The sequence below is a fragment of the Diceros bicornis genome, chromosome 14, assembly GCF_020826845.1.
Source record: "Diceros bicornis minor isolate mBicDic1 chromosome 14, mDicBic1.mat.cur, whole genome shotgun sequence".
NCBI lineage: Eukaryota > Metazoa > Chordata > Mammalia > Perissodactyla > Rhinocerotidae > Diceros > Diceros bicornis.
In genome coordinates, this window is record NC_080753.1 from 35,780,749 (window position 1) to 35,801,237 (window position 20,489).

General features: G+C 42.5%; 1 protein-coding gene across 1 annotated transcript; it reads right to left on the bottom strand.

Moving 5' to 3' along the window:
* Nucleotides 1–12,789: 12,789 nt before the first annotated feature.
* Nucleotides 12,790–20,387, bottom strand: TRIM15 (tripartite motif containing 15). The gene is made up of 7 exons (XM_058553987.1): nt 20,019–20,387; nt 18,512–18,607; nt 17,207–17,437; nt 16,425–16,447; nt 14,807–14,922; nt 14,422–14,454; nt 12,790–13,559 (listed from the first exon to the last, which is right to left on the bottom strand). The coding sequence occupies exons 1-7, from the start codon at nt 20,385–20,387 to the stop codon at nt 13,042–13,044; spliced, it is 1,386 nt and encodes a 461-aa protein (XP_058409970.1). The 3' UTR covers nt 12,790–13,041.
* Nucleotides 20,388–20,489: the final 102 nt, after the last annotated feature.

Genomic DNA, 20,489 nt, shown 5'->3' on the forward strand with positions numbered 1-20,489 from the left:
TTATTTAATTACCTAGGACCTCCAGTGCAGGGTTGAACAGAAGAAATGACAGCATCTTTGTCTTGTTCCTGATTTTCAAATATGTTCTGTTTTTTAGTTAGAATTATTAGGTATGTGAAATTCAATGTTTGATGTATTATTTTGTAGTATATTCTTTATAAGGTAAGAAAATTCGATTCCTAGTTTATTAAGCATTTTCGTTAGGAATGTATATTGAATTGAATATCAAATGCTTTTCTACTTCTGTTGAAATGATTATATTTTTCTTCTTTAATCTATTAATGAATGACATTCATGAATTTTTTATGTTAAACCAATTTTATATTCCAGGGGTAAACTCTATCACTTAATTCTTTTTTGCTCAATTCTGTTTATTAATTTTATTTATTTAGGATTTTTATATCTGTGTTCATAAGTAAAATTGGCTTACAGGTTTTCCTTATCTACATCTAGTTTTAGTATCAAGTTTACATTAGGCTCATAAAATGATTTGGGAAGCATTCTGTCTGTTTTCTGCAATACTTTGTGCTGGGAATTATCTTTTTCTTTGAAAATTTGCCTGTAAAACCCAAGTGGACCTGGTGTTTGTTTTTATTGGGAAAGAGGAGGAAAGAGGGCTTAAATTTTTAATTTCTAATTCGATTTAATAAATGGCTGTAGATCTACTCAGATTTTCTTTGTCATCACGGGTCAGCTTTGGTAAGTTATATTTTATATAAAATTGTCCATTATGTCTCTATTTTCAAAGTTATTGATGTAAAGTTCTTCACAATGCTCCACAGTTGTCCTATTTTCCACTTCTAATATTGTTTATTTGTAGTTTTTCTTTTTTCTTGATCAATCTTGCTGAAGATTTGCTATTTTAGTAGTCTTTTCAAAGAACAAGCTTTCAGTGTTGTTGATTATTTTTATTTCTTTCATTTCTATTTCATTTATTTTTACTCTTTTCTCACTCCTTTAACTTCTTTAGGCTTACTCTATTTTTTTTAACTTACTGATTTAGACACTTAGTTTAATTTCACTATTTCTTTTTTCTCTAATATATGCATCTAAGACTATACATTTCCGTGTAAGTAATACTGTGCTGGATTTAAAGTTATGTCCACAAAATTCTTTGATACTTTTCCCTTCAAGAAGTAGAGCTTAATTCCTCTCCTCTTGAGGATGGACTTAGGGGCTCACTGCTAACAAATAGAACATGTGGAAGTGATGGTGTGTGAACTTGGAACTGGATGGTCCAGCTTCAGATCACTGCAGCCCCAGCTGACATCTCGAATGCAACTCATGAGAGACCCTGAGCCAGATCCACCAGCTAAGTTGCTCCCAGATTCCTGACCCACAGACACTGTGAGATAATAAATGTTTGTTGACTTAAGCTGCTAAATTTTAGGATGATTTGTTATTATGTAGCAATAGCTAACTGACACAACTGCTTTAGCTGCATCAAACACTTTTGATGTTTTCATTGTCTTTCAGTTCTAATATTTAAAAAATTTCGTTATGATTTCAGCTTTGGTCCACGAATAATTTAGCAGTGTGTTTTTAAAATTTTGTAAATGTATAGGTTTTTAAGATTATCTTTGGTTTTGGATTTTTAATTTTATTACATTGTGATCCGAGATCATCATCTGTATGATTGACAAGATGAAAATCAATCAGCCACATTGTTTTAAGAAAAGAGCTCTGTCATTCATGACTTTATTGCATGGAGGGAGATGGGTAGTTTTCAAATCTCTTCTGACTAATAAATAAATCTTATAAGCATTTATACCTTTAGAAAACATGTTTACTCAAATATTACCAGGACAGTTTTATCAAGCAAGAATATCATTTAACAAAGCAGACACTTTAGAAACTCAAAGCTTTACCGGATTCTACAGAGTATAGTCATAACTTCTGGAGTTCAGGAATCTTGAAAGAATCTTTTGTTACAGATAACATTTGCAAGAACAGTTTTATGACACAGAAAACAGACTGGGTGGTTATAGTTATGAGTTGCCACAAAGCTCTGTACCTAGAACTGTGATGTTCTTGTTGATGCTCTTGGCTAGACACCTCATCAGAACAAGCAGGAGAGAGCATCGCCCCGTGTCTTTCTGATATTCCTTTTGCCGGCAGCTGCGATTAGGATATAGGAGAGCCGACATTCCCAAGACTCATGAATTCTACTGGTTAATGGCAGGAGGAAAGAGCAGGCTGAGAAGCTTAAAAACTTACACATGGAAGAAGAAAAGTGTAAACAAATAGAATGTGGGGCATGTAATGTTTTGCTTTGACGGTGATATTGATCTTTTGCACCTAGGTCTTGGTCTTTTATTTCTACATGTTCTGTCAGGACTCAAAAAGACTGTGTTATTGTTAAGTTCAGGGTTCTGTTTATGCCCATTAGATGAACATTATTTTGTTACTCAAATACGCTATATCTTTATTAGAAGAATCTTATTTTGTGGTTCAAATATTCTATATCCTTTTGAATTTTTTCTTTTCAAGTATCAATCACTGAGATAAATATGTTTAAAAAGCTGCTACTCTGATTATTGATTTATCAAGTTCTTTTTGTAATTCTGACAATGTTAATGTTAAATGTATTAGAGCTTAGAATTGTTACAGTTTCCAGATAAATTGTTCCTTTTACCAGAATGTAGTGTCCCTTCTTCTATAACCTAATAATACTTCTTGCGTTAAAGTTTATTTTCTCGGATATTAACATAGTTACATCGACTTTCCCTTTATTACAGCTTGGTATATCATTTTTAATCTTTCAGTACCATTGTTTTATTAGTTCTTTTGGATTTTTCTCCAGTCTAGGAACCTGTCTTTTGGCAAATATGAGTTATTCTACTTACATTTATTGTAATTATTGATAGATCAATTAATTTCTATTATATTATTTTATGATTTCTATTTATCATTCTTTTTCTACACTTCTTTTTTTCCCTCTTTGTTGGATTGATTAAGCTTTCTTTTTTTTTTTTTTTGGAGGAAGATTGGCCCTGAGCTAACATCTGTTGCCAATCTTCCTCTTTTTCTGTTTTCTCCCCTAAGCCCCAGTACATAGCCGTATATCCTAGTTGTAGGTCCTTCTAGTTCTTCTATATGGGACTCTGCTTCAGCATGGCTTGATGATTACCATAGATAACTCTGGGTATCGATAGACTGGGAGGGTGCTTGCTAAGCCCATTCTTATCAAAGTTCTGTTTACCAAACAATTACGTTTGTAACGGAAATCTCCATTTGTAAAGGTATCTCCCTTTCTGAACTGGGAAAAGTGGGGGATGACCTCATTTCTAGAAACTTGTCAGTGCAGGAGGTGAGGCCTTAAATCTGCATAATAACCTTACTCTTGTTTACTGTGCTTTTCCGGTAATCTCCCATAGCTGACTCCCCCAACTCCCAACATCCTCCTTTGTCTTTAGCTGGAGACAGTATTTAAGATGAGAACCTCTGCCATTTTGTTGAGTTAACCAGTTTTTCCGGGTCTCTCCCGTGTATATGTGTTATAAAGCTTTGTTTCATTTTCTCCTGCTATTCGGTCTCACATCAATTTAATTTGTAGCGCAGCCAGAAAGGACGCAGAGTGGGTAGAGGATAGTCTTCCTCCCCTTCACATGTTTACCAGTTTCTTTGCTTATGGCTACTTCTTGCATCTCCCTCCTTCCTTCTGGGTTTACTTTCCCTCTTCTTGAGAGGGAAATGTTAGTAGATTTCTCAGCAAAGATTTGTGGTAAACTACCTTTTTTTCTCTGTGAATTTCATTTTCTCCTCATTCTAGAGCTATAGTTTAGCTAAGAATGGAAATTTAGTTTAATGGTAGTTTTTTCAGAAGTTTGAGGGACTATTCCACTGCCCTCTGCTGGTGCTGTTGAGAAGTCTGCTGACAGTTGAATTGCTCCTTGAGAGGTAATCCGTCTTTTCCCTCTGGCTACTTTTCATATTTTTTTCTTTGTCTTTGTTTTGTTCAGTTTCTGTGTGTAGGGGTAGATTTGTCATTATTTATCCTGTTCAGGACTTGTGTTTCTTGAATCTATGCATCGTATTTCTTATCATTTCTGGAAAATTCAATCAGTGTCTCTTAAAATATTACTTCTCCCAATTTTCTCTCTTCTTTCCTCCTGGAACACATATAAGTCACATTTTGGAGCTTCAAAATCTATTCTCCAACTCTCTTAAGTTTTCTCCTATTTTCCTTCTCCTTATTTCTCTGAGCTGCATTTTGGTTCATTTCCTCAGAGTTCATAAACTGTCTCTGCATCTGCATTTAATCTATTGTTTAACCAAGTCAATAAGACTTTATTTTCATTCATCATATTTTTTGTGTGTGTGTGTGAGGAAGATCAGCACTGAGCTAACATCTGATGCCAATCCTCCTCTTTTTCTGCTGAGGAAGACTGGCCCTGAGCTAACATCTGTGCCCATCTTCCTCTACTTTATATGGGACACCACCACAGCATGGCTCTACAAGCGATGTGCACGCGGGATCCGAACCGGGGAACCCGGGCACTGCAGTGGAGCGTGCGCACTTAACCACTTGCACCACCAGGCCAGCCCCTCGTTCATCATGTTTTTATGTCTAAAAGTTCTACTTGGTTCTTTGCACCAGATTTTTCATGTTCTTTTCTTTCATTTTAGTTCTTTAATCATTTAAAAATACCTGTTTTTAGTCTCTCTTAGATTGTTCCGTGGTTGAAGTTCTTGGAGTTGTACTCCTCCAGTTTGTGTCTTCTGATGAGGAAGGAGGTCTTTCTTCATGTGGTTTTTTTTGTTTTTGCTGAGGAAGACTGGCCCTGGGCTAACATCCATGCCCATCTTCCTCCACTTTATATGGGACACCTGCCACAGCATGGCCTGACAAGCGGTGCGTCGGTGCACGCCTGGGTCCGAACCAGCGAACCCTGGGCCACTGCAGCAGAGCACGCGCACTTAACCGCTTGTGCCACCGGGCCAGCCCCTTTCTTCATCTGTTTTTAATAACTTATTTTGAGGTCATCTTCAGCAGGGCTTTCTGAGGGTATTCTATGCAGTGCTTCGGCCGGGTAACCCAGGCATAGTACCTGTCCAATACCAATTTTATGTTTACCTTTTAGCTGGGAGGTTCCTGCCCCACAAACCAAAACACTATCCATGCACTAGGCCAGGATTCTGTTTCTCAGAAGGATTCCCAGGAAAAGCTCCCCTTCCCTCTCCTGTGCCACTGGGTGGTTTTCCTCCGACTTATCTGTTCACAGACTCTGCACAGGCACCTGGCTTTATGCCAGTCTCAGTTGTGGCTCCCTGCCTCTTATTGGTCCAAGGCTTCATCTGCTGACCTTTCAAGTATGTTAAACCTAATCCCTGAGGCCTGGAGTCTGGAGCAAAGGAGATGTCACACTCTAGGTGGCGCCACTGCAGCCTCACTCGTACAGCCACTCAGGATTTAAATAGTAAAAACAAAATTGCTTGAGCATGTCAATGTACTCATCTGTTTTCTGGTGAAACTGCAAAAGTAATTCTGGCCAACCACTTAACTCATAGTGCCACTGGCAGACACACGTTATTGTTGTTTTTAACATGATAGTTAGCTTGCAATATGGCAAAGCTCTGAATGAGTTATGCTCGTCAGCTGTAAATTTAATTCAAGATACAAATTTCAAAAACTCCCATAGCAAATCTGCAGTGCTCTGTGAATTTGCCCCAGAAGATAGCACAACAAGGAAGGTGATCTGTCCCTGGTGCGTGCTCTACTATGAGAGAACGAGGCTTTGAGGAACGCAGAGTACCTGATAACTCTTGACCTTAAAAAAAGGGATTGCCTTTTTTCCTCCCAGGTCTCTTTTATTGAAAGAAATATCCATTTTCTCATTACTTCAATTTTCTATGTTTTTGTTTCCTTATCTATAAAATGGGTATCTTCAGATGTCTGCCTAAAGACAGAAGTCTGGGTCTGATCATCCCTTGAGGCTCTTTCCAGCTCCAAGATTTTAGGTCATTGTTAACATCATCAGCATCATCGTCGATCCTTATACTGTGCCAGGCGATGTGCCCAGCATTTTTACATGTATTGTCTCATCTACTCCTTATAACAATCCTAAAGTGGGCACTTGTTCCCAGTTTTCAGACCAGATGTCTAGAAGCTCATGGAGATTAAGTAAACCTCCCTAAGGTCACACAACTAAAACGTGAATCAAGGTTTGAAGCTGAGTCTTCCTGTTTCTAGAGCCCATGGTTTTCACTGAGCACAAAAGCATGAGGTCGTTGCTTTCTCGAGATACCTGGAAGAAAGTATATGAAATTGGCCCCCACTCCCCAGAAACAAGGTGGTACTTAGAGGGTAGAAGCAGCATTCACTCTTCACTCCCTAAGATGGACAACTCTGTGAGGATAGGAATTAAATCACAAGGTCTCAGAGTTAGAAGAGATCCTATATGCTTTTTAGGCCCTGGGCAGGTAAGATGATTTTCCTAATGTCAAACTCAATGGCTGAGCCGAGGCCTTCACATCCCCACGGCTGACTTATTTGCATTCACTGTTGACTTGTTTGCATTCACTGTTACTTCTGCATGGTTCTTAGGGCCACTCACCCAGTCTCAGAATCCCTATACAAAGCGAATTCTCTAAGAGGATGATTCTGGTGGCAATGGCTTTATTGTCATCATGAAGATAATTAGCTCCTGTGTCTTCTTTCTAATGGGGATGTGGGAGGGAGGGAATTTACAAAGATAATATTCACTATGATAGCCCCTGAGTCCCAAATTAAAGGTAATCTACACAGTAATTCTCATTAGGTTAATTTTTTTTTCTTCTTTGGATTTGAATAGTTTCTTTTTTTTTTAATTCCTTACTCTGACCCCCAGGCAATGAAGCTGTACTTCTCTTTAAATTCAGGGACACCCAGCCCTAGAGACGCAAGAGAGTTGGCCATGACCAGAGGCCACCCCTGGCTCCACTCCTTCCTTCCTCTGTGGTCCTGAGTCCTACCACCTCGGTTATCTTTGTCCAAGAGTGCTGGACTGGATTTATCTCAAGTTTCTTACTCTGACCACAGACTTCTCTATCATACATAAGGTAAAGAATGGGCAAGTGAGGATTTCCCTGCTCCTAAATAGGTCTTGTTTGGTGCACATTTAAGTGATTCACACCAGTTTAATTATGCCTCTGCAGACCAGTCAGGTGAGATATCAATCACTGAGCCTCCTGCCAGGGTCTCACTCTAAGAGAATCTGCCCCAACTCCATTACCGTGGCCAAACACCAACATTAACTGTTCACTAAATGCCAAGCACTGTGCCAAGCCCATTATATATTTTAACCCAGTCAAGCTTCATACTAATCCTACAGAACAGGTATTTTGATCTCTTTCACATGAGGTAGCTAATGCTCAGAGGCATTAAGTAACTTGCCTCTGGCAGAGCTAGAGTTTGAACTCTCAATAACCAAGCCAAAGCGCCATCAACTGTACCAGGTATGTTGGCCTCGATGAGTTGGCCCTGATCAACTTATCAAGGGTCATCCAGACACACACTGGCTAGTGACTTGCAGTCTGGCACAAAAATCAGCACTGCACCAATCAAAAGCCTGTCTCAGGAATTTGGATTTTGAAGCTCTACAGCAGGAGATGGAGGGCGAGATTTGTGATACAGAGCTTTACTCAAACTCTAGTCGAGGGTCTACGCAGGCAAACCTACAAATCAAAAAAACTAGTAGAATTAATAAGTGTGTGGCAAAATTGCTGAATACAGGATTAACTCATAAAAATCAATATCGTTCCTCTCTACCAGCATCAATCAACTTATAAATTATAATTTAAAAAAAAGAATTTTTCATAATAACAATGCAAACCTTATAATATCATAGCTCCCCCAAATATACAAACTTTATAAAGAGCTTGTTTTGGTTTTTCTTATAAAATATTTCAGACCTACAGACAAGTGCTCTAAGTAATCTAATGAATAATCATATACCCACCACTCAACTATATCAAACCCTTATCTTTTAACAAATATGATTTAGTTTTTCCTACAAAATAAAACATTACAAGTACAGTTGAAGCCCTCTGTACCACTTTTCCAAACACATTTCCCTTCTGCCTTCCTAACCAGAAGTAACCACTATGGCTGAATTCAGTGTTTAACAGTCCCTTGCTTCTTTTTATGGAATTACCACATATATAAGTTTCCATAAACAATATAGAGATTGTTCTGCATGTTTCTAAACTTTTAAAAATAGAACTATATATATTTTTAACTTGCTTTTTTGTTGTTCAAAAGTGTGTTTTTGAACTTTATTCATACAGATACATGCAGCTGTGATTTATTCATTTGAACTGTTGTATAATAGTGTATTATATGACTATACTACAATTTATTATCCATTCTGTAATTTAAACTATGCTGTACTGAACTATTTTGAATGTGTTTCATTGTACACATGTGTGAACATTTCTCTAGAGGGAGAATTACTGGATCAAAGGATAGGCATGTTACTAGAATTGCCAAATTGTTCTATGGAGGAAAATTTCAAAATCCCATTAAAGGACATAAAATTAGATCTAAACAGCCAGAGAGAGATAACATGTTTCTGGATAGGATGACAATGTCAATTTTTTCCAAATTAATTTCCCCCATCCTCCCCAAATTCAATAAAATTTCAATCAACAATTTCAGTTAAAAGGGCACCAGGATTTTTTTAAAAGAACCTGAAAAATTGCTTCTAAATTTATATGGAAGCATAAAGGTCTACAAATAGCTAAGATCAATTTGAAAAAGAAGCAAAGAGGGGAGAATAGCCCTATGAGACATGAAGGTGTATGACAAGCTCCTAGCAACGAAAAGCAGGATACACTGGTTCAGAGAAAGAGAAACCGATTAATACAACAGAATAGAAAGCTCAGAAATCATTCCTGTATTCATGGGAAATTGGTATATTAGAAGTGACACCACCAAGAGTGGAAATCAGATGGATTATTTAAGTAGATGGAGTTAAAAAAACTGGCTCAGTATAAGGAGAAAAATTAAGTTGGTTGTCTTCTTCACACCAGATAAACTAAAGATATTAATGTGAACAGTAAATTTATAAAACTAGTGGAAATATATATATAAACACATATCATATATTTATATATGATATAAAATCATATATATATGGTCGTGTGGTGGTGAAAAAGACTGTAAAAACATAAACCACAGTGAAAAATTTATTACCAAAATTCAAGATTTCTATCTAATAAATACCACCATTATCAAAGTTAATAATGAGTGATAATTTCAAGTCGAAAATGAGCAAGAGAGTAATCTCTAGAATATGCAAGAAATTCCTAGAAGTCAATGAAAGAAAGACGGGAAACTGAAAAATGAGTAAAAGACATAGAAAATTACAGAAGAGATGTGCAACCTCACAGGCAGTCAGAAGAAGACAAAAATAAAACCGTAATGAGATATCACTTTATAGTCATCAGATTTCCAGAAATTAGCAAGTTCAATGGTATCAATTGTTGGGGTGGGAGGCGGGGGAGCAGGAATCTCCATTCCTCTCTGGTGGAAGTGTAAGTGGACATAGCCATTCTGGGGAGCAATTTGGTGTGCAAATAAAGTGTGCAAATCCCAGTCATCCACTCCTGGGACGTATCTTAGGCTCTTACACAGGCTCATAAGGGAAAAGTATGAGGCTGTTCATCACAGCGTCGTTTGTTGTCACAGGCAGATGGAAGTAACCTAGATGTTCTTTGCCAAAAGAAAGTATAGTAAAACGCAGGGGATGTGTACTATAGAATACCATCCAGCAATTAGAAGCCATAAACTAGATACATATACAGCAACATGACTAGATCCTAAAACCATGGCACTGGGTTAACAAAAGTAAGAAACAGAACTAGTACTATACTACATATTTATTCAAAGATCCCTCTGTATCCAAGGACACATGAAAAACATTAGAGAGTAGCTGCCTATGAGGGTGAGGAGAATGAGAATTAGAGATAAAGGAGAAAATACAAATAAAACAAGACCCAGGGGCCGGCGCAGTGGTGCAAGCAGTTAAGTGCGCGAGTTCCACTTCGGCAGCCCGGGGTTCGCAGGTTTAGATCCCGGGCGGCACTGACGCACACTGCTTGTTAAGCCATGCTGTGGTGGCGTCCCGTATAAAAAGTAGAGGAAGATGGGCATGGATGTTAGCCCAGGGCCAATCTTCTTCAAGAAAAAAGGGGAAGATTGGCATCAGATGTTAGCTCAGGGCTAGTCCTCCTCAGAAAAACAACAACACACAAAAAAACAAGACCCAGTATGGGCTGGCGATGATTATGTACTAAGACGTATGAGTGAGTCAACTCTCTACACTGGATCCTGAAAAAAGGAAAGCACTGAAATAATGGGGAAAATAAAGGACATGAGGAAAGCCAGCAGCCTGCCCATACACAGAGAAATGGGCCCTACACGCAGAGCAAAGCTAGTGGACCAGAGACGAGGCATCTGCTGTGACTGCAGTTCCCATCACATCCAGCCCGTTGTAACCACCACTCTTGGACTTTGGAGAGATTCCCCTTACAGACCCCATCTGGATCCTTACAATCACCCCTCTGCTTCTCTGGGGCACCTGGAGTGTGTGACTGCTCCTCCTGTGCCCCAGGGGCCTGGCTGTTCTTTCGTGGGATCTGTTTTTGCCTCCTGCCCAGTAGTGGACAGAACTCAACACTCACACATTCCCAGAAATCAGCAGTGCTTACAAAAGCAGGGAGGCCAACACAGATTGCGCTGAGGATCCTGGAAAGGAGATGGGGGATGGTTTTACCTCACCAACACTGCAACACAGGTATCCTCCGGCTCTCCAGCGGGGCCACCAAATGGATTATTTTCCTCCAGGCAGCTCCCGGGCCTCATCCTTGGTTCTTGGCTGTTTTTAAACCTTCCCCCTTAGGCTTCTAAATTCTCTCCTCTTTCCTATGCAGGGCAATTTAATTTTGGCACAGAGCCTCCAAATGTGCATATCCACACCCCTAAGATACCTGGACCATCCTAAAATAAGAAGTACTACAGGCTTGGAAATACAGTGTAAATTGTTCATTTGCTTTTTCAATCTCCTACTCAACCAAAAAAGCCGTTCCTGTCTAAAACACCAGATCTTTGCAGAGGAAATGAAACAAACCCCCTTGTGATTTGTCTGTTCAGAAAGTCTGAGCATCTAAAGGTCACCGCCCTGAGGGACTGAGGACCAGGACCTGTAGATCCTACTTCCAGCAGATTACAGAACCAGCTGTGAAAGTTTTAGACAAATTCATTTAACTGTGTGCCAGTTTTCCCAACCACAGAATGAGAAAAACAAAATAAGTCCAATGTATTTCACAGGTTTGTTATAAGGTTCAAAGGAAGATGTGTCTTTTTAAAAAAAACTTTGACTTCCATAGTGTTTGACAAGTGTTACAAGAAGCACATGTTGCATATAGTTTTTCCTTGGGAGGGGGTTGCAAAGAGTACTTATGGTATAATCTCATTTGTGTAAAAACGATCAAGCTAAATACACTTGTATGCAAAACTGGCAGGATACACAAAATGTGATACCAATGATTATGTATGGGATGTGATAAGAGGAAGTGTTGAGAGGTGGAGAGGGGGACTTTTCACCCAGACTCTATGAAAATGTTTGAATCTTTTTTTAACTGTGTGTATAAACTACTTTTATAATAAACATTAGGCAATACTAATGCTGCTACTCAGCTGACTACCAAACAACTTGATTATTTTTATGGGTACTATTATTTTTTTTTTATTGAGATAACATTGATTTATAATGTTATATAAATTTCAGGTGTACATCATTATATTTCAACTTCTGTAAAAACAACTTGATTTTTTTCTGGGTTGTACACAGGGTGGTTCTGCCTGTCACATGGGAGGACAGAAGAAACCGCAAGTCCTCTGGCTTCTTTTATATCAAGGATCACTATTTGCCCGGTTAAATTAGGAATAATTATTCACATCACAATGATTTGTATTACAATTTTGTAATGAAATTCACATATGGTACAAGTGCTTAGAATGTCTTTAAAACATCTGACCCCACAGTTCAGAAGCAGGTCTCATACGATAAAGAAGGTAATCTTGTACATAGACTCATCCCAGAGGGAACCTGGATTGGGGATGAAGGTAGCTTTCTTCAGGGGTTGGGGCGGCAGGGTGGGAATGTGAGTGTTAAACTTGAGAAGAGAGAGAGCTAGAATCAGAAAGGGTGGTGGTGGTGGTGTTATGGGAATCATCATCCTTACAGAGACTCATACCTTGCTATGCAAATTTATTTTAATGGGTGGTCTGTTTCTGTGTCCAATCATAATGTAATAATTATAAATATTTGAGAGGTTAGACCTGAACACAAGCCTCATTTTATTGAACAGTGGAGTCTGGCTCCACTGCCACCAGGCAAGTCCTGAGTAAAAGAAGGGACAGGATTGTGTATTGGTCACCGAGACCACAGGCTTCAGCCTTTCCTTCAGCCCCATCAGCACTGATTAGACACAAGAAATGCAGAAGTCTGGCTGGGTTGCACACTTTATTAGGACATTCTCTACAAGAAAAATAAATGACCCGAAGGGTGTCAGAAAGGAAGGGGACCTGGATCCACCCACAGCTGGATGAAGAGGCCCTATACTCTGTAAAGGCAGGAGCATCTCCACGTGTATGTCAAAATAAAAAGTCAGCTGTATAAATTACTGCAAGCCCAACGAAGTTCTGGTTTTTCCCACGATGATTATTTTGAAGCTTTTAAAATTTTTATTTTAGATTTTATTATTTTCCAAAATAATAAAAATGGTGTGCTAGGCGCACTCTAGCCTGCCTCTTGATCTCCACTCAGAGGAGCGAAGAAGACGGAGGGTCACGGGGAGGATCAGGAGGTCAGGGAGTTGAAGGACATAGATAAAGAAAATAAAAACAATTACAAAGCTGAACGGACTCTGAGATCCTGCGCCCTCCCAGCTCCCTGGGGCACCAGGAATCGCCCAAGGTCACGCGGCTGGCCAGGGGCGGAGCTGGATCTCGGGGCGCTGCTTTCTCCGCTAACACCGCCCTCTGGACGCTCCACCTCAGCCTTTCAAAGTCAGGCAGGAACCTTTCTTCCAGACCGCGAAAAAGGGCAAGACTTTGCCGGAGAAAGAGGCGGTGAAGGTGAAGATGGGCGCCTGGGTCTCGGCGTTGAGCAGGGTCACCCGCCCCGCCTCGTAGTCCAGGGCGACGCCCACGCTGCGCGGGATCTCGCTCAGCGGCAGGTCGGTGCCCGGGGAGGTGCTGGCCCAGCACTGCTGGTGCGAGAGGATCACGGCCCAGATGCCCTCCTCGGCTCTCAGACCCAGCTCCCCCTTCCTCCTCACCTCCTCTCTGGCCACCCCCACCGTGCAGCCGCCGCCGTCACCCAGCTGCACCTCCACCTGCCAGCGGTGGCGCCCGAAGGAGAAGCCCCGGGAGCCCAGCACCGCCGGGAGACCCTCGAAGCGCAGAGGGCTGTCGCGAAGGTTCTGCTTCTGCCGGGTGTACCTCACTGACTTCCTGTCCTCGGAGACGACCAGGCTCCGGCTGGCGGTCTGAGGGTCCAGAGTGACAACCCCTAGAGGGAGGAGAGGGCGGACACCAACCGCTGGAGGCCACCAAAAACGCCCCTAGAGCCCGTGCTCTGTGCGTGGGAGGCAGAAGGAGCACCCGCCTTGTGCACCTTCCCTTGGCCCGCTTCTCTGAACCTCAATTTCCCTTCTTTTCCATGAGGACAGAGGATGACAATTCTTCTAGCTGACAGGCAAGTGGTGCTGTGCTGTAAGGCTTTGCTTCTCAAAGTGCGGTCCACGGACCAGCAGCAACTGCTTTGCCTAGGAGCATGTTAGAAATGCAGAATCTTGGGCCTCATGCCAGACCTACTGCATCAGAACTTGGTCTTAACAAGATCCCCCAGGTGATTTTTCTGTACATTGTTTGAGAAGCAAAGTGTGGTAATGCTTGTGAAAATAGTTTCTAAATTAAGCACCAATTTACAAGTAAATGCTATTTTTCAAAAAACTATACAATATTTTTTCAAGTCACTAAAGAGCCTAGCACAGTGCTGGGCAAAGATACAAGGGCTTGATAAATATTTTTGAATAAATAATATCCGCACAAGTGCTAATATTAACTGAACACTTACCATGTGCCAAGTAGTTAAGCTTTTTGCATGAATTATTAATTCATTTACCTCGTAGCTGCTACTTATGCAGTAGGTACTATTATATTTTCCATTTTATAGATGGGGAAACTGTGGGACAGAGAGGCTTAATAATTTTCGCAGTGTCTCATAACTAGCAAGAGCTGGAACAGAGAACCCAAGCAATCAGGCTCCAGAATTCATATATTTAATGGCTCTGTTTGCTACCTTGGTTTGAATGGATGAATTTAAGAATGGATGAATGAAAGAACGGCTCCCGAAACCCCCAGCTGTTTACCTGAATCTGTTTCCAGATGATGCACCAAGTTTTCTGAGGGAAGCAAAATAGAAAGATCTGTGACATTTCTTACAGGCACCCCCAGAGGCAGCATGTCCTGGGAACAATATGAGGACAGAGATGGGAGAAGGCTCGCCATCTGTTGTGGTCTAATGAGAGAGATGCAGTTCTCACCTTCCTAGACTCTGAGTCCAGTGCCCGTCCTTAGAGGCAGGAGGAGATGCTCTAGGGAATGGGCCCCCTGAGCAAAGTGGGATCACTAAGGGGAGGCTTAAGGGAGGGAAGACATCTTGAGCCAGATTTGGAAGCAGGGCAAAGGTGGAGATGGATGGCAGGCGGAAGGGCAACTAACGAGAATGGGAAAGCTGCTGCCCTTCCCCTTTACCTGAGAACGTCCTCATCATCTCTGGGAGGGTGAGTATTTTCCTGTGGAGATCGCGGATCTTCTTGACAAGGTCAGGAGAAATGGCCTCTGGACTCACAAAAGTCTTCATCTCACCCCTGCAGACAAGTTGGTAACCAGTTAGGTCCAAATTCCAAAAATAATATTTGGGTGATATAGACCAAGTGAGGCTAAAATCAGACTAAAGAATCTGGTATCTGTGGTGAATAATTACATTAAGTATCAACTCTTCACCATTGCTGGAAATGTGTAGCTACTAAAGCAAGAGGCATTTCAATTAGACCCAAGAGGAACTAATGGTAACCACTCCTCAAGAATTAAAGGTAGGTCTTTTAAGAGAATGTTTGGGCCTGTGGAGGCCAGAAGGGGCAGAGATCATTACCCACATTAGCCTCTAGAGGACAGTATGGTACCATTTGAAAAACAGCCTTAAATTATTCTTTCTAATTTGTGTGCTGTTCATTACAAGGGGAAAGGGGATGAGAGGAAGAAAAAATGAGATGAAAAAATATATACATTGCAGTGAAAAATCCCTTGATTCTGGTTTCAACTTAGTCCTTGCTTGTCACTCGCTGTGTAACCTTCCCCCTCTAGGTCTTCATCAGACTAGAAGACCTCCAAGACCCCCCCAGATCTAAATCTCTAACACTCTCTGAAAAGTATATTTAGAGACACCTCCTGATTCGTGGACACCTGGGTTCAGCCCCCTACGTGTGCACAGGCACACAGCATATGACAAGTGCTCCATAATCATTGTGTCTCTGCTCATCCCAGGGCAGGCTGCTGATGCTTCCAGCAGACAGGTGATGTAGGGAGCATGTATTTACAACACATCCCAGCTCCTGGGGGCTGTCCTTTTATAGTAGCATTTGAAAATTCTGAATGAAACGGGAGAGTTGAGTGGGAAAAATAATTGAAACAACAGGGTGGTATTCCCAGGTTCCATGCTTCTGATATTCTATAGAAAATATTTCCCCTTTGGGCCGGCCCCGTGGCTTAGCAGTTAAGTGCACACACTCCGCTGCTGGCGGCCCGGGTTCAGATCCCGGGCGCGCACCAACGCACCACCTCTCTGGCCATGCTGAGGCCGCGTCCCACATACAGCAACTAGAAGGATGTGCAGCTATGACATACAACTATCTACTGGGGCTTTGGGGTAAAAATAAATAAATAAATAAAATTATAAAAAAAAAAAAAGAGTGTTAAGAAAATATTTCCCCTTAGAATTACATGTTAAATGGTGTTAAATACTGACTCAAGTACTAATAATTTCAGGGATTAAATAGATGTTATCAGATCAGCCTAAAAACATTATTATTTATAACTTCACTTCTAGGAAAAAAATGTGTCCCCCATACCAAACAATCAGTTTAAAAATGAACCTTTAGAACCCAAACTTTTAAGTTTGGGCTATTTATGTGTAAGTGAATGAGGCGGTCTGTCTGTCAGAGCGCTTTTGCTTTCCTGTGTGGCCATGTATAGGGGGAGGGGTAGTGAGCACCCCTCCCCTTTCAGTCTCCATGTCCAGTATAAAGGAGGCGAGAAGTATAAAGTGTGTACTCAAAGTGTAAAGGAGGTGGGACCGGGGCATGGACCCTACCTGCTCTGGTTGACTCTAACATCCTACAAAAGAAAAAGAACATGCACTTAGTTTCCACATGTCCTTCCCGTCAGAGACTCTGTACATCCTTTCTTCCTTAACATATGAGCTCAAAACTCTCCTCCTCCAGGAAGTTGTATCTATTTAATTACCTACTCATCAGACTGTTCTTTTACATCACGCTTTCTTACTAATTTGGGACTCCATAGTCAGTTCATTTGAGCTGGTTTCTCTGTCTCAGCCTTATCCTGGGGGTGTGTTCTGCCTCCAACGATTAAGGGATGGTGGAGAGCAGGGACCAGGCCTTAAGTTGTTAGCTGGACCTGATGTGAAACAGGATAATATAATGATAATCACAACTGGCACCATTTATTGTCTTCTTCCTGTGAGACAGGGCCCATGCTAAGCATTTTGCATGGATTGTTTCTTATAATCTTTGCAACAACCCTATGAGAGAGGTGCTATTATTATCCTCATGTTTAGGGAGGTTACAAGACTTGCCAAGGTCACACAGCTGAAGAGCCGGCACTCAAACCCAAGACCGTCTGACTCCAAAGCCCTTGACAAGACCACAGTGCGTGGGCAAGCCACCCAGCCTTTCTGGGTCTGCATCTCCATAACCTCCCTGCGCCAAAGGAACCCAATAACTGTTCGTCCCTCCCATTAAAAATAACCTCTGCTTCCCTTTCCTGCCTCTCTCCAGCATCTTCCAGCCCCCAGCAGGGTGTCCCCTTCCTGTAGAATCCCCCTCCCATCTCACGAGGTGGTGGATTGTCTCTCACTTGTAGAAGCTCACTTGCTGGCTGCTGACACTTCTCCTCCAGCTCCTTGACCTGGGCCCCAAGCCGGGCCACCTCCTCAGAGACCTTTGAGATGTACTCGTCCCTCTCCTTCCAGATCTGCCGCTCCAACTCCCTCAGCCTGGCCAGCAGGAGACATTGCTGTTCCCCCAGCTCCTGCTGCAACCTCTCGAAAGCTGCTTCCACCTGCTGTTTCTTGCTTTCAATCTGAGTCTGCGAGTGGTGGAAAGACAAATGTGGTTAGGGAAAAGCTCACAGAGCTGGCTTCCAGGAGGATCATCTATATACTTACCATTGATTAAGAAGGATAGGAGGTAACTAGTTCCAAACTCTTTCTCCCAGATAATACTCTGGTAGAAGTAGGTAGGTCTCAGAATAAACTTATCAATGATGAGGGCTATGCTCTTGTCTTACCTAGAGATTCTAATAATAATGCCACATTAGGTTCTCAGAGCCATGTTGAACTTTTTAAACATCCTTCACATCTCTGATATCATCCTAACCCTACCAATCCTTCCCTAGAGTCAGGTGGAGGTGATTATAGTCATGTCTTAGCAATTGAAGAGAAAGTAAGCTGTGATTAGAGTCAGCACAACTTATTGGAAGAGTGCGTAGCATTGGTCTTAGCCACTGAAGTCGCCACCTACAGGGCATACTTGGATGGGAGTTGAGGAATACTGGAGAGACCTTCCCGTCCCAAAACTCTGCCGCTTTGGTCAAGGTACCAGAAATTCCCACACTGTGGATTTCTTCCTGGATAACTTTGTAGCATGAAAAAAGAGATGGGAAGGAGCCAGATATAGCCACACCATTAGCCTACTGTCCTCGGAGTCAGCCTTGGGGTCAGGACTGGAATGCAGACACTAATATATGCCTTCTGGACCCAAGCTTCCCATCTGTAGGCCACAATTTCAGGCAGACAGGCTGGAATGGGAAGAGCAATGGACTAAGGGTCAAGAGACCCAGGTTCTAGCCATTTCATCGTGATCCTGGGCTTTGCCATGTGGCCTTGGGAGCATCACTTTCCTGGACCTCAATTTTCTGCTCTGTAAACAAAATGGCTGACAAGATGGATCTGAGATTAGAAGACGTCAGAACAACTTTCGGCTCTGATGGTCTGGCATTTCACAACCTTGACTCCAAATGCCCGTGTGCAGAGGCAGGGAAGTGAATGATAACAGCTTGCTGGTTCTTTCCAGCCAGGCAACAGATACCACACAAGAAGCTTTCCCAGAGTCTATTAAGAATACCCCCAAAGGAGATGGTGGCCAACGACATGGTCTTTACCAGGAGCACATGGAGCTTCTGGTCTTCCCGACTCTTTTTGTCCTCAATCTCATCTCTCTCCACGCTCAGAGCTTCCAGCCGACTCCTGAGACGATCCTATGGGGAGAAGAACGGGCAGAGAGAGGTGACTTCATTCATAATTCAACTCACAGATATCAATTGTCTACCATGTTCCAGGCACACTGTTGAGTGCTGAGGAATTCAAAGGTGAAAAAGGTGCAGTTCTTGTCCCTAAAGAGATCATCATTTAGGGAAGAGGTTTGTCACAAGTGATTAAAATACAAATAGACAAATGCAATAATCGAAGTGGGCACACAGTGAGATGGGAGCACAGAGGAGCAGACAATTCTGCCTGTAGGGTCAAGGGAAGGTTTTAGAAATCAGAAAATATTTGGAGTGGGCCTTCAAAGGTAAATTTCCAGCTGAGTAAGAGAGGGGGAGGACGGTACTTAATGCCCCTGAACTTAAAAATTATTAAAATATTTAAAAAGAGAGAGAGTGAGGGGGGAGAGTGGCATTCTAGGAGGAAGGAACCACATGTGAAAAGTATTAGAAGCAGGAAAGAGTAAAACAATTCAGAAGACAGCCAGTCCATAGGGGTCAGTCTGGCTGGACACATGGTGCCTTGGGGAGGACAGCTGAGAGATGAGATTGGACGGGAAGGCAAGATCCCAACTGCAAACTACTGTAAATGCCTTGTTAAAGATATTGAACTTTCTTTGGGTGCTAGAGATCCTTGGAAGGATAGTAAGCAGGGGAACATCATGATTGGCTTTGTGTTTTAGGAAGATCTACCTCGTAGCAGAATGGCTGGTGGTTGGAAAGGTGAGAGTGGACACAGGGAAAACGTTAGAGATCATGCAAAGTCTGAGTGACAGATGGTGAGAACCTGGATTTGGCAGTGGCTGTGGGGACAATGCAGAGTTAAAAATTTGAGAGATGCTTCTGAGGAAACCACTTCCAGACTTGGTGACTGGATGACAAGAGAGAGATCTGAGAGGCAGACAGGAATGGATAATGTCTCCTAGACCAGATAGGCTAAGCCGCACCTCCCTTTTTCAAAAAGAAGAACAGCACTTGCAGGTTGCCCTTCCCGTCCCTCTCTTCCCTCTGAGCCCCAGAGGTCAGGGCTTTGGTAAATCCCATATCCAGTCTGGATACTGGGAGACCAAGTTCACCCAGCCCATAACCTGCAGCAGATCCTACTCTGCACTGGGGCTCTCTTTCCTTCCACAGACAGTGAAGCCATGGCCACGGTTCTTTGTGCTCCATCACTGTGGGGCCCCTTGAGGGCTGGAGCTAAATTTCCCCCTAAGACTGTGAATGACCACACGGCTTAGTGGAACTGTGTCCCCCTCAGTCTGGGGCTGTCTCCAGTGTCGCTGCAGCCTTGGGGTACCCTGATATGGAAGCTGTGGCCCTTCACCCAGGTCCCCACCCCCTTCCTTCACCACGACAGGACACTGTCCCACCCTAAACATGTCCTAGCTAGAGCCACACTTCTTACCCGGTAGGGCTGAATGGCCTCGTCGAGGAAGCCCACGGTGTGGGCCTGGTGAGAGGGACCCTCACGGCAGAACACACAGAGTAGCTCAGCATCGTTCTCACAGAAGAAGTAAATCTTCTCGCCATGCTCCTCGCAGTAAGTCTCCCCCAGAGGGCCCAGGGGCACTGGGACCATGACAGTCTCTGCTCGCTCCTTCTCCTTGCAGAGGGGACAGAGCAGAACCCTGCCGGAAGGCTGGGCTCCCATCTGGGAGGGCAGGGCGAGGCACAGCCGGCAGAAGGTGTGTCCACAGGTGGCCGTCACTGCATTCTCCAGGGATCCCTTGCAGGCAGGACAAGAGACCCTCTCATGGGAGGGGGTTGAGGGCATCACGGTGCCTTCCCCAGCTGGTCCACTCAGGCCTCTGTCTCAGGCCACATGAATTCTCTTTCCCTGAAATTGAGTCACTTTTACATGAGTCACAGAAGGAAA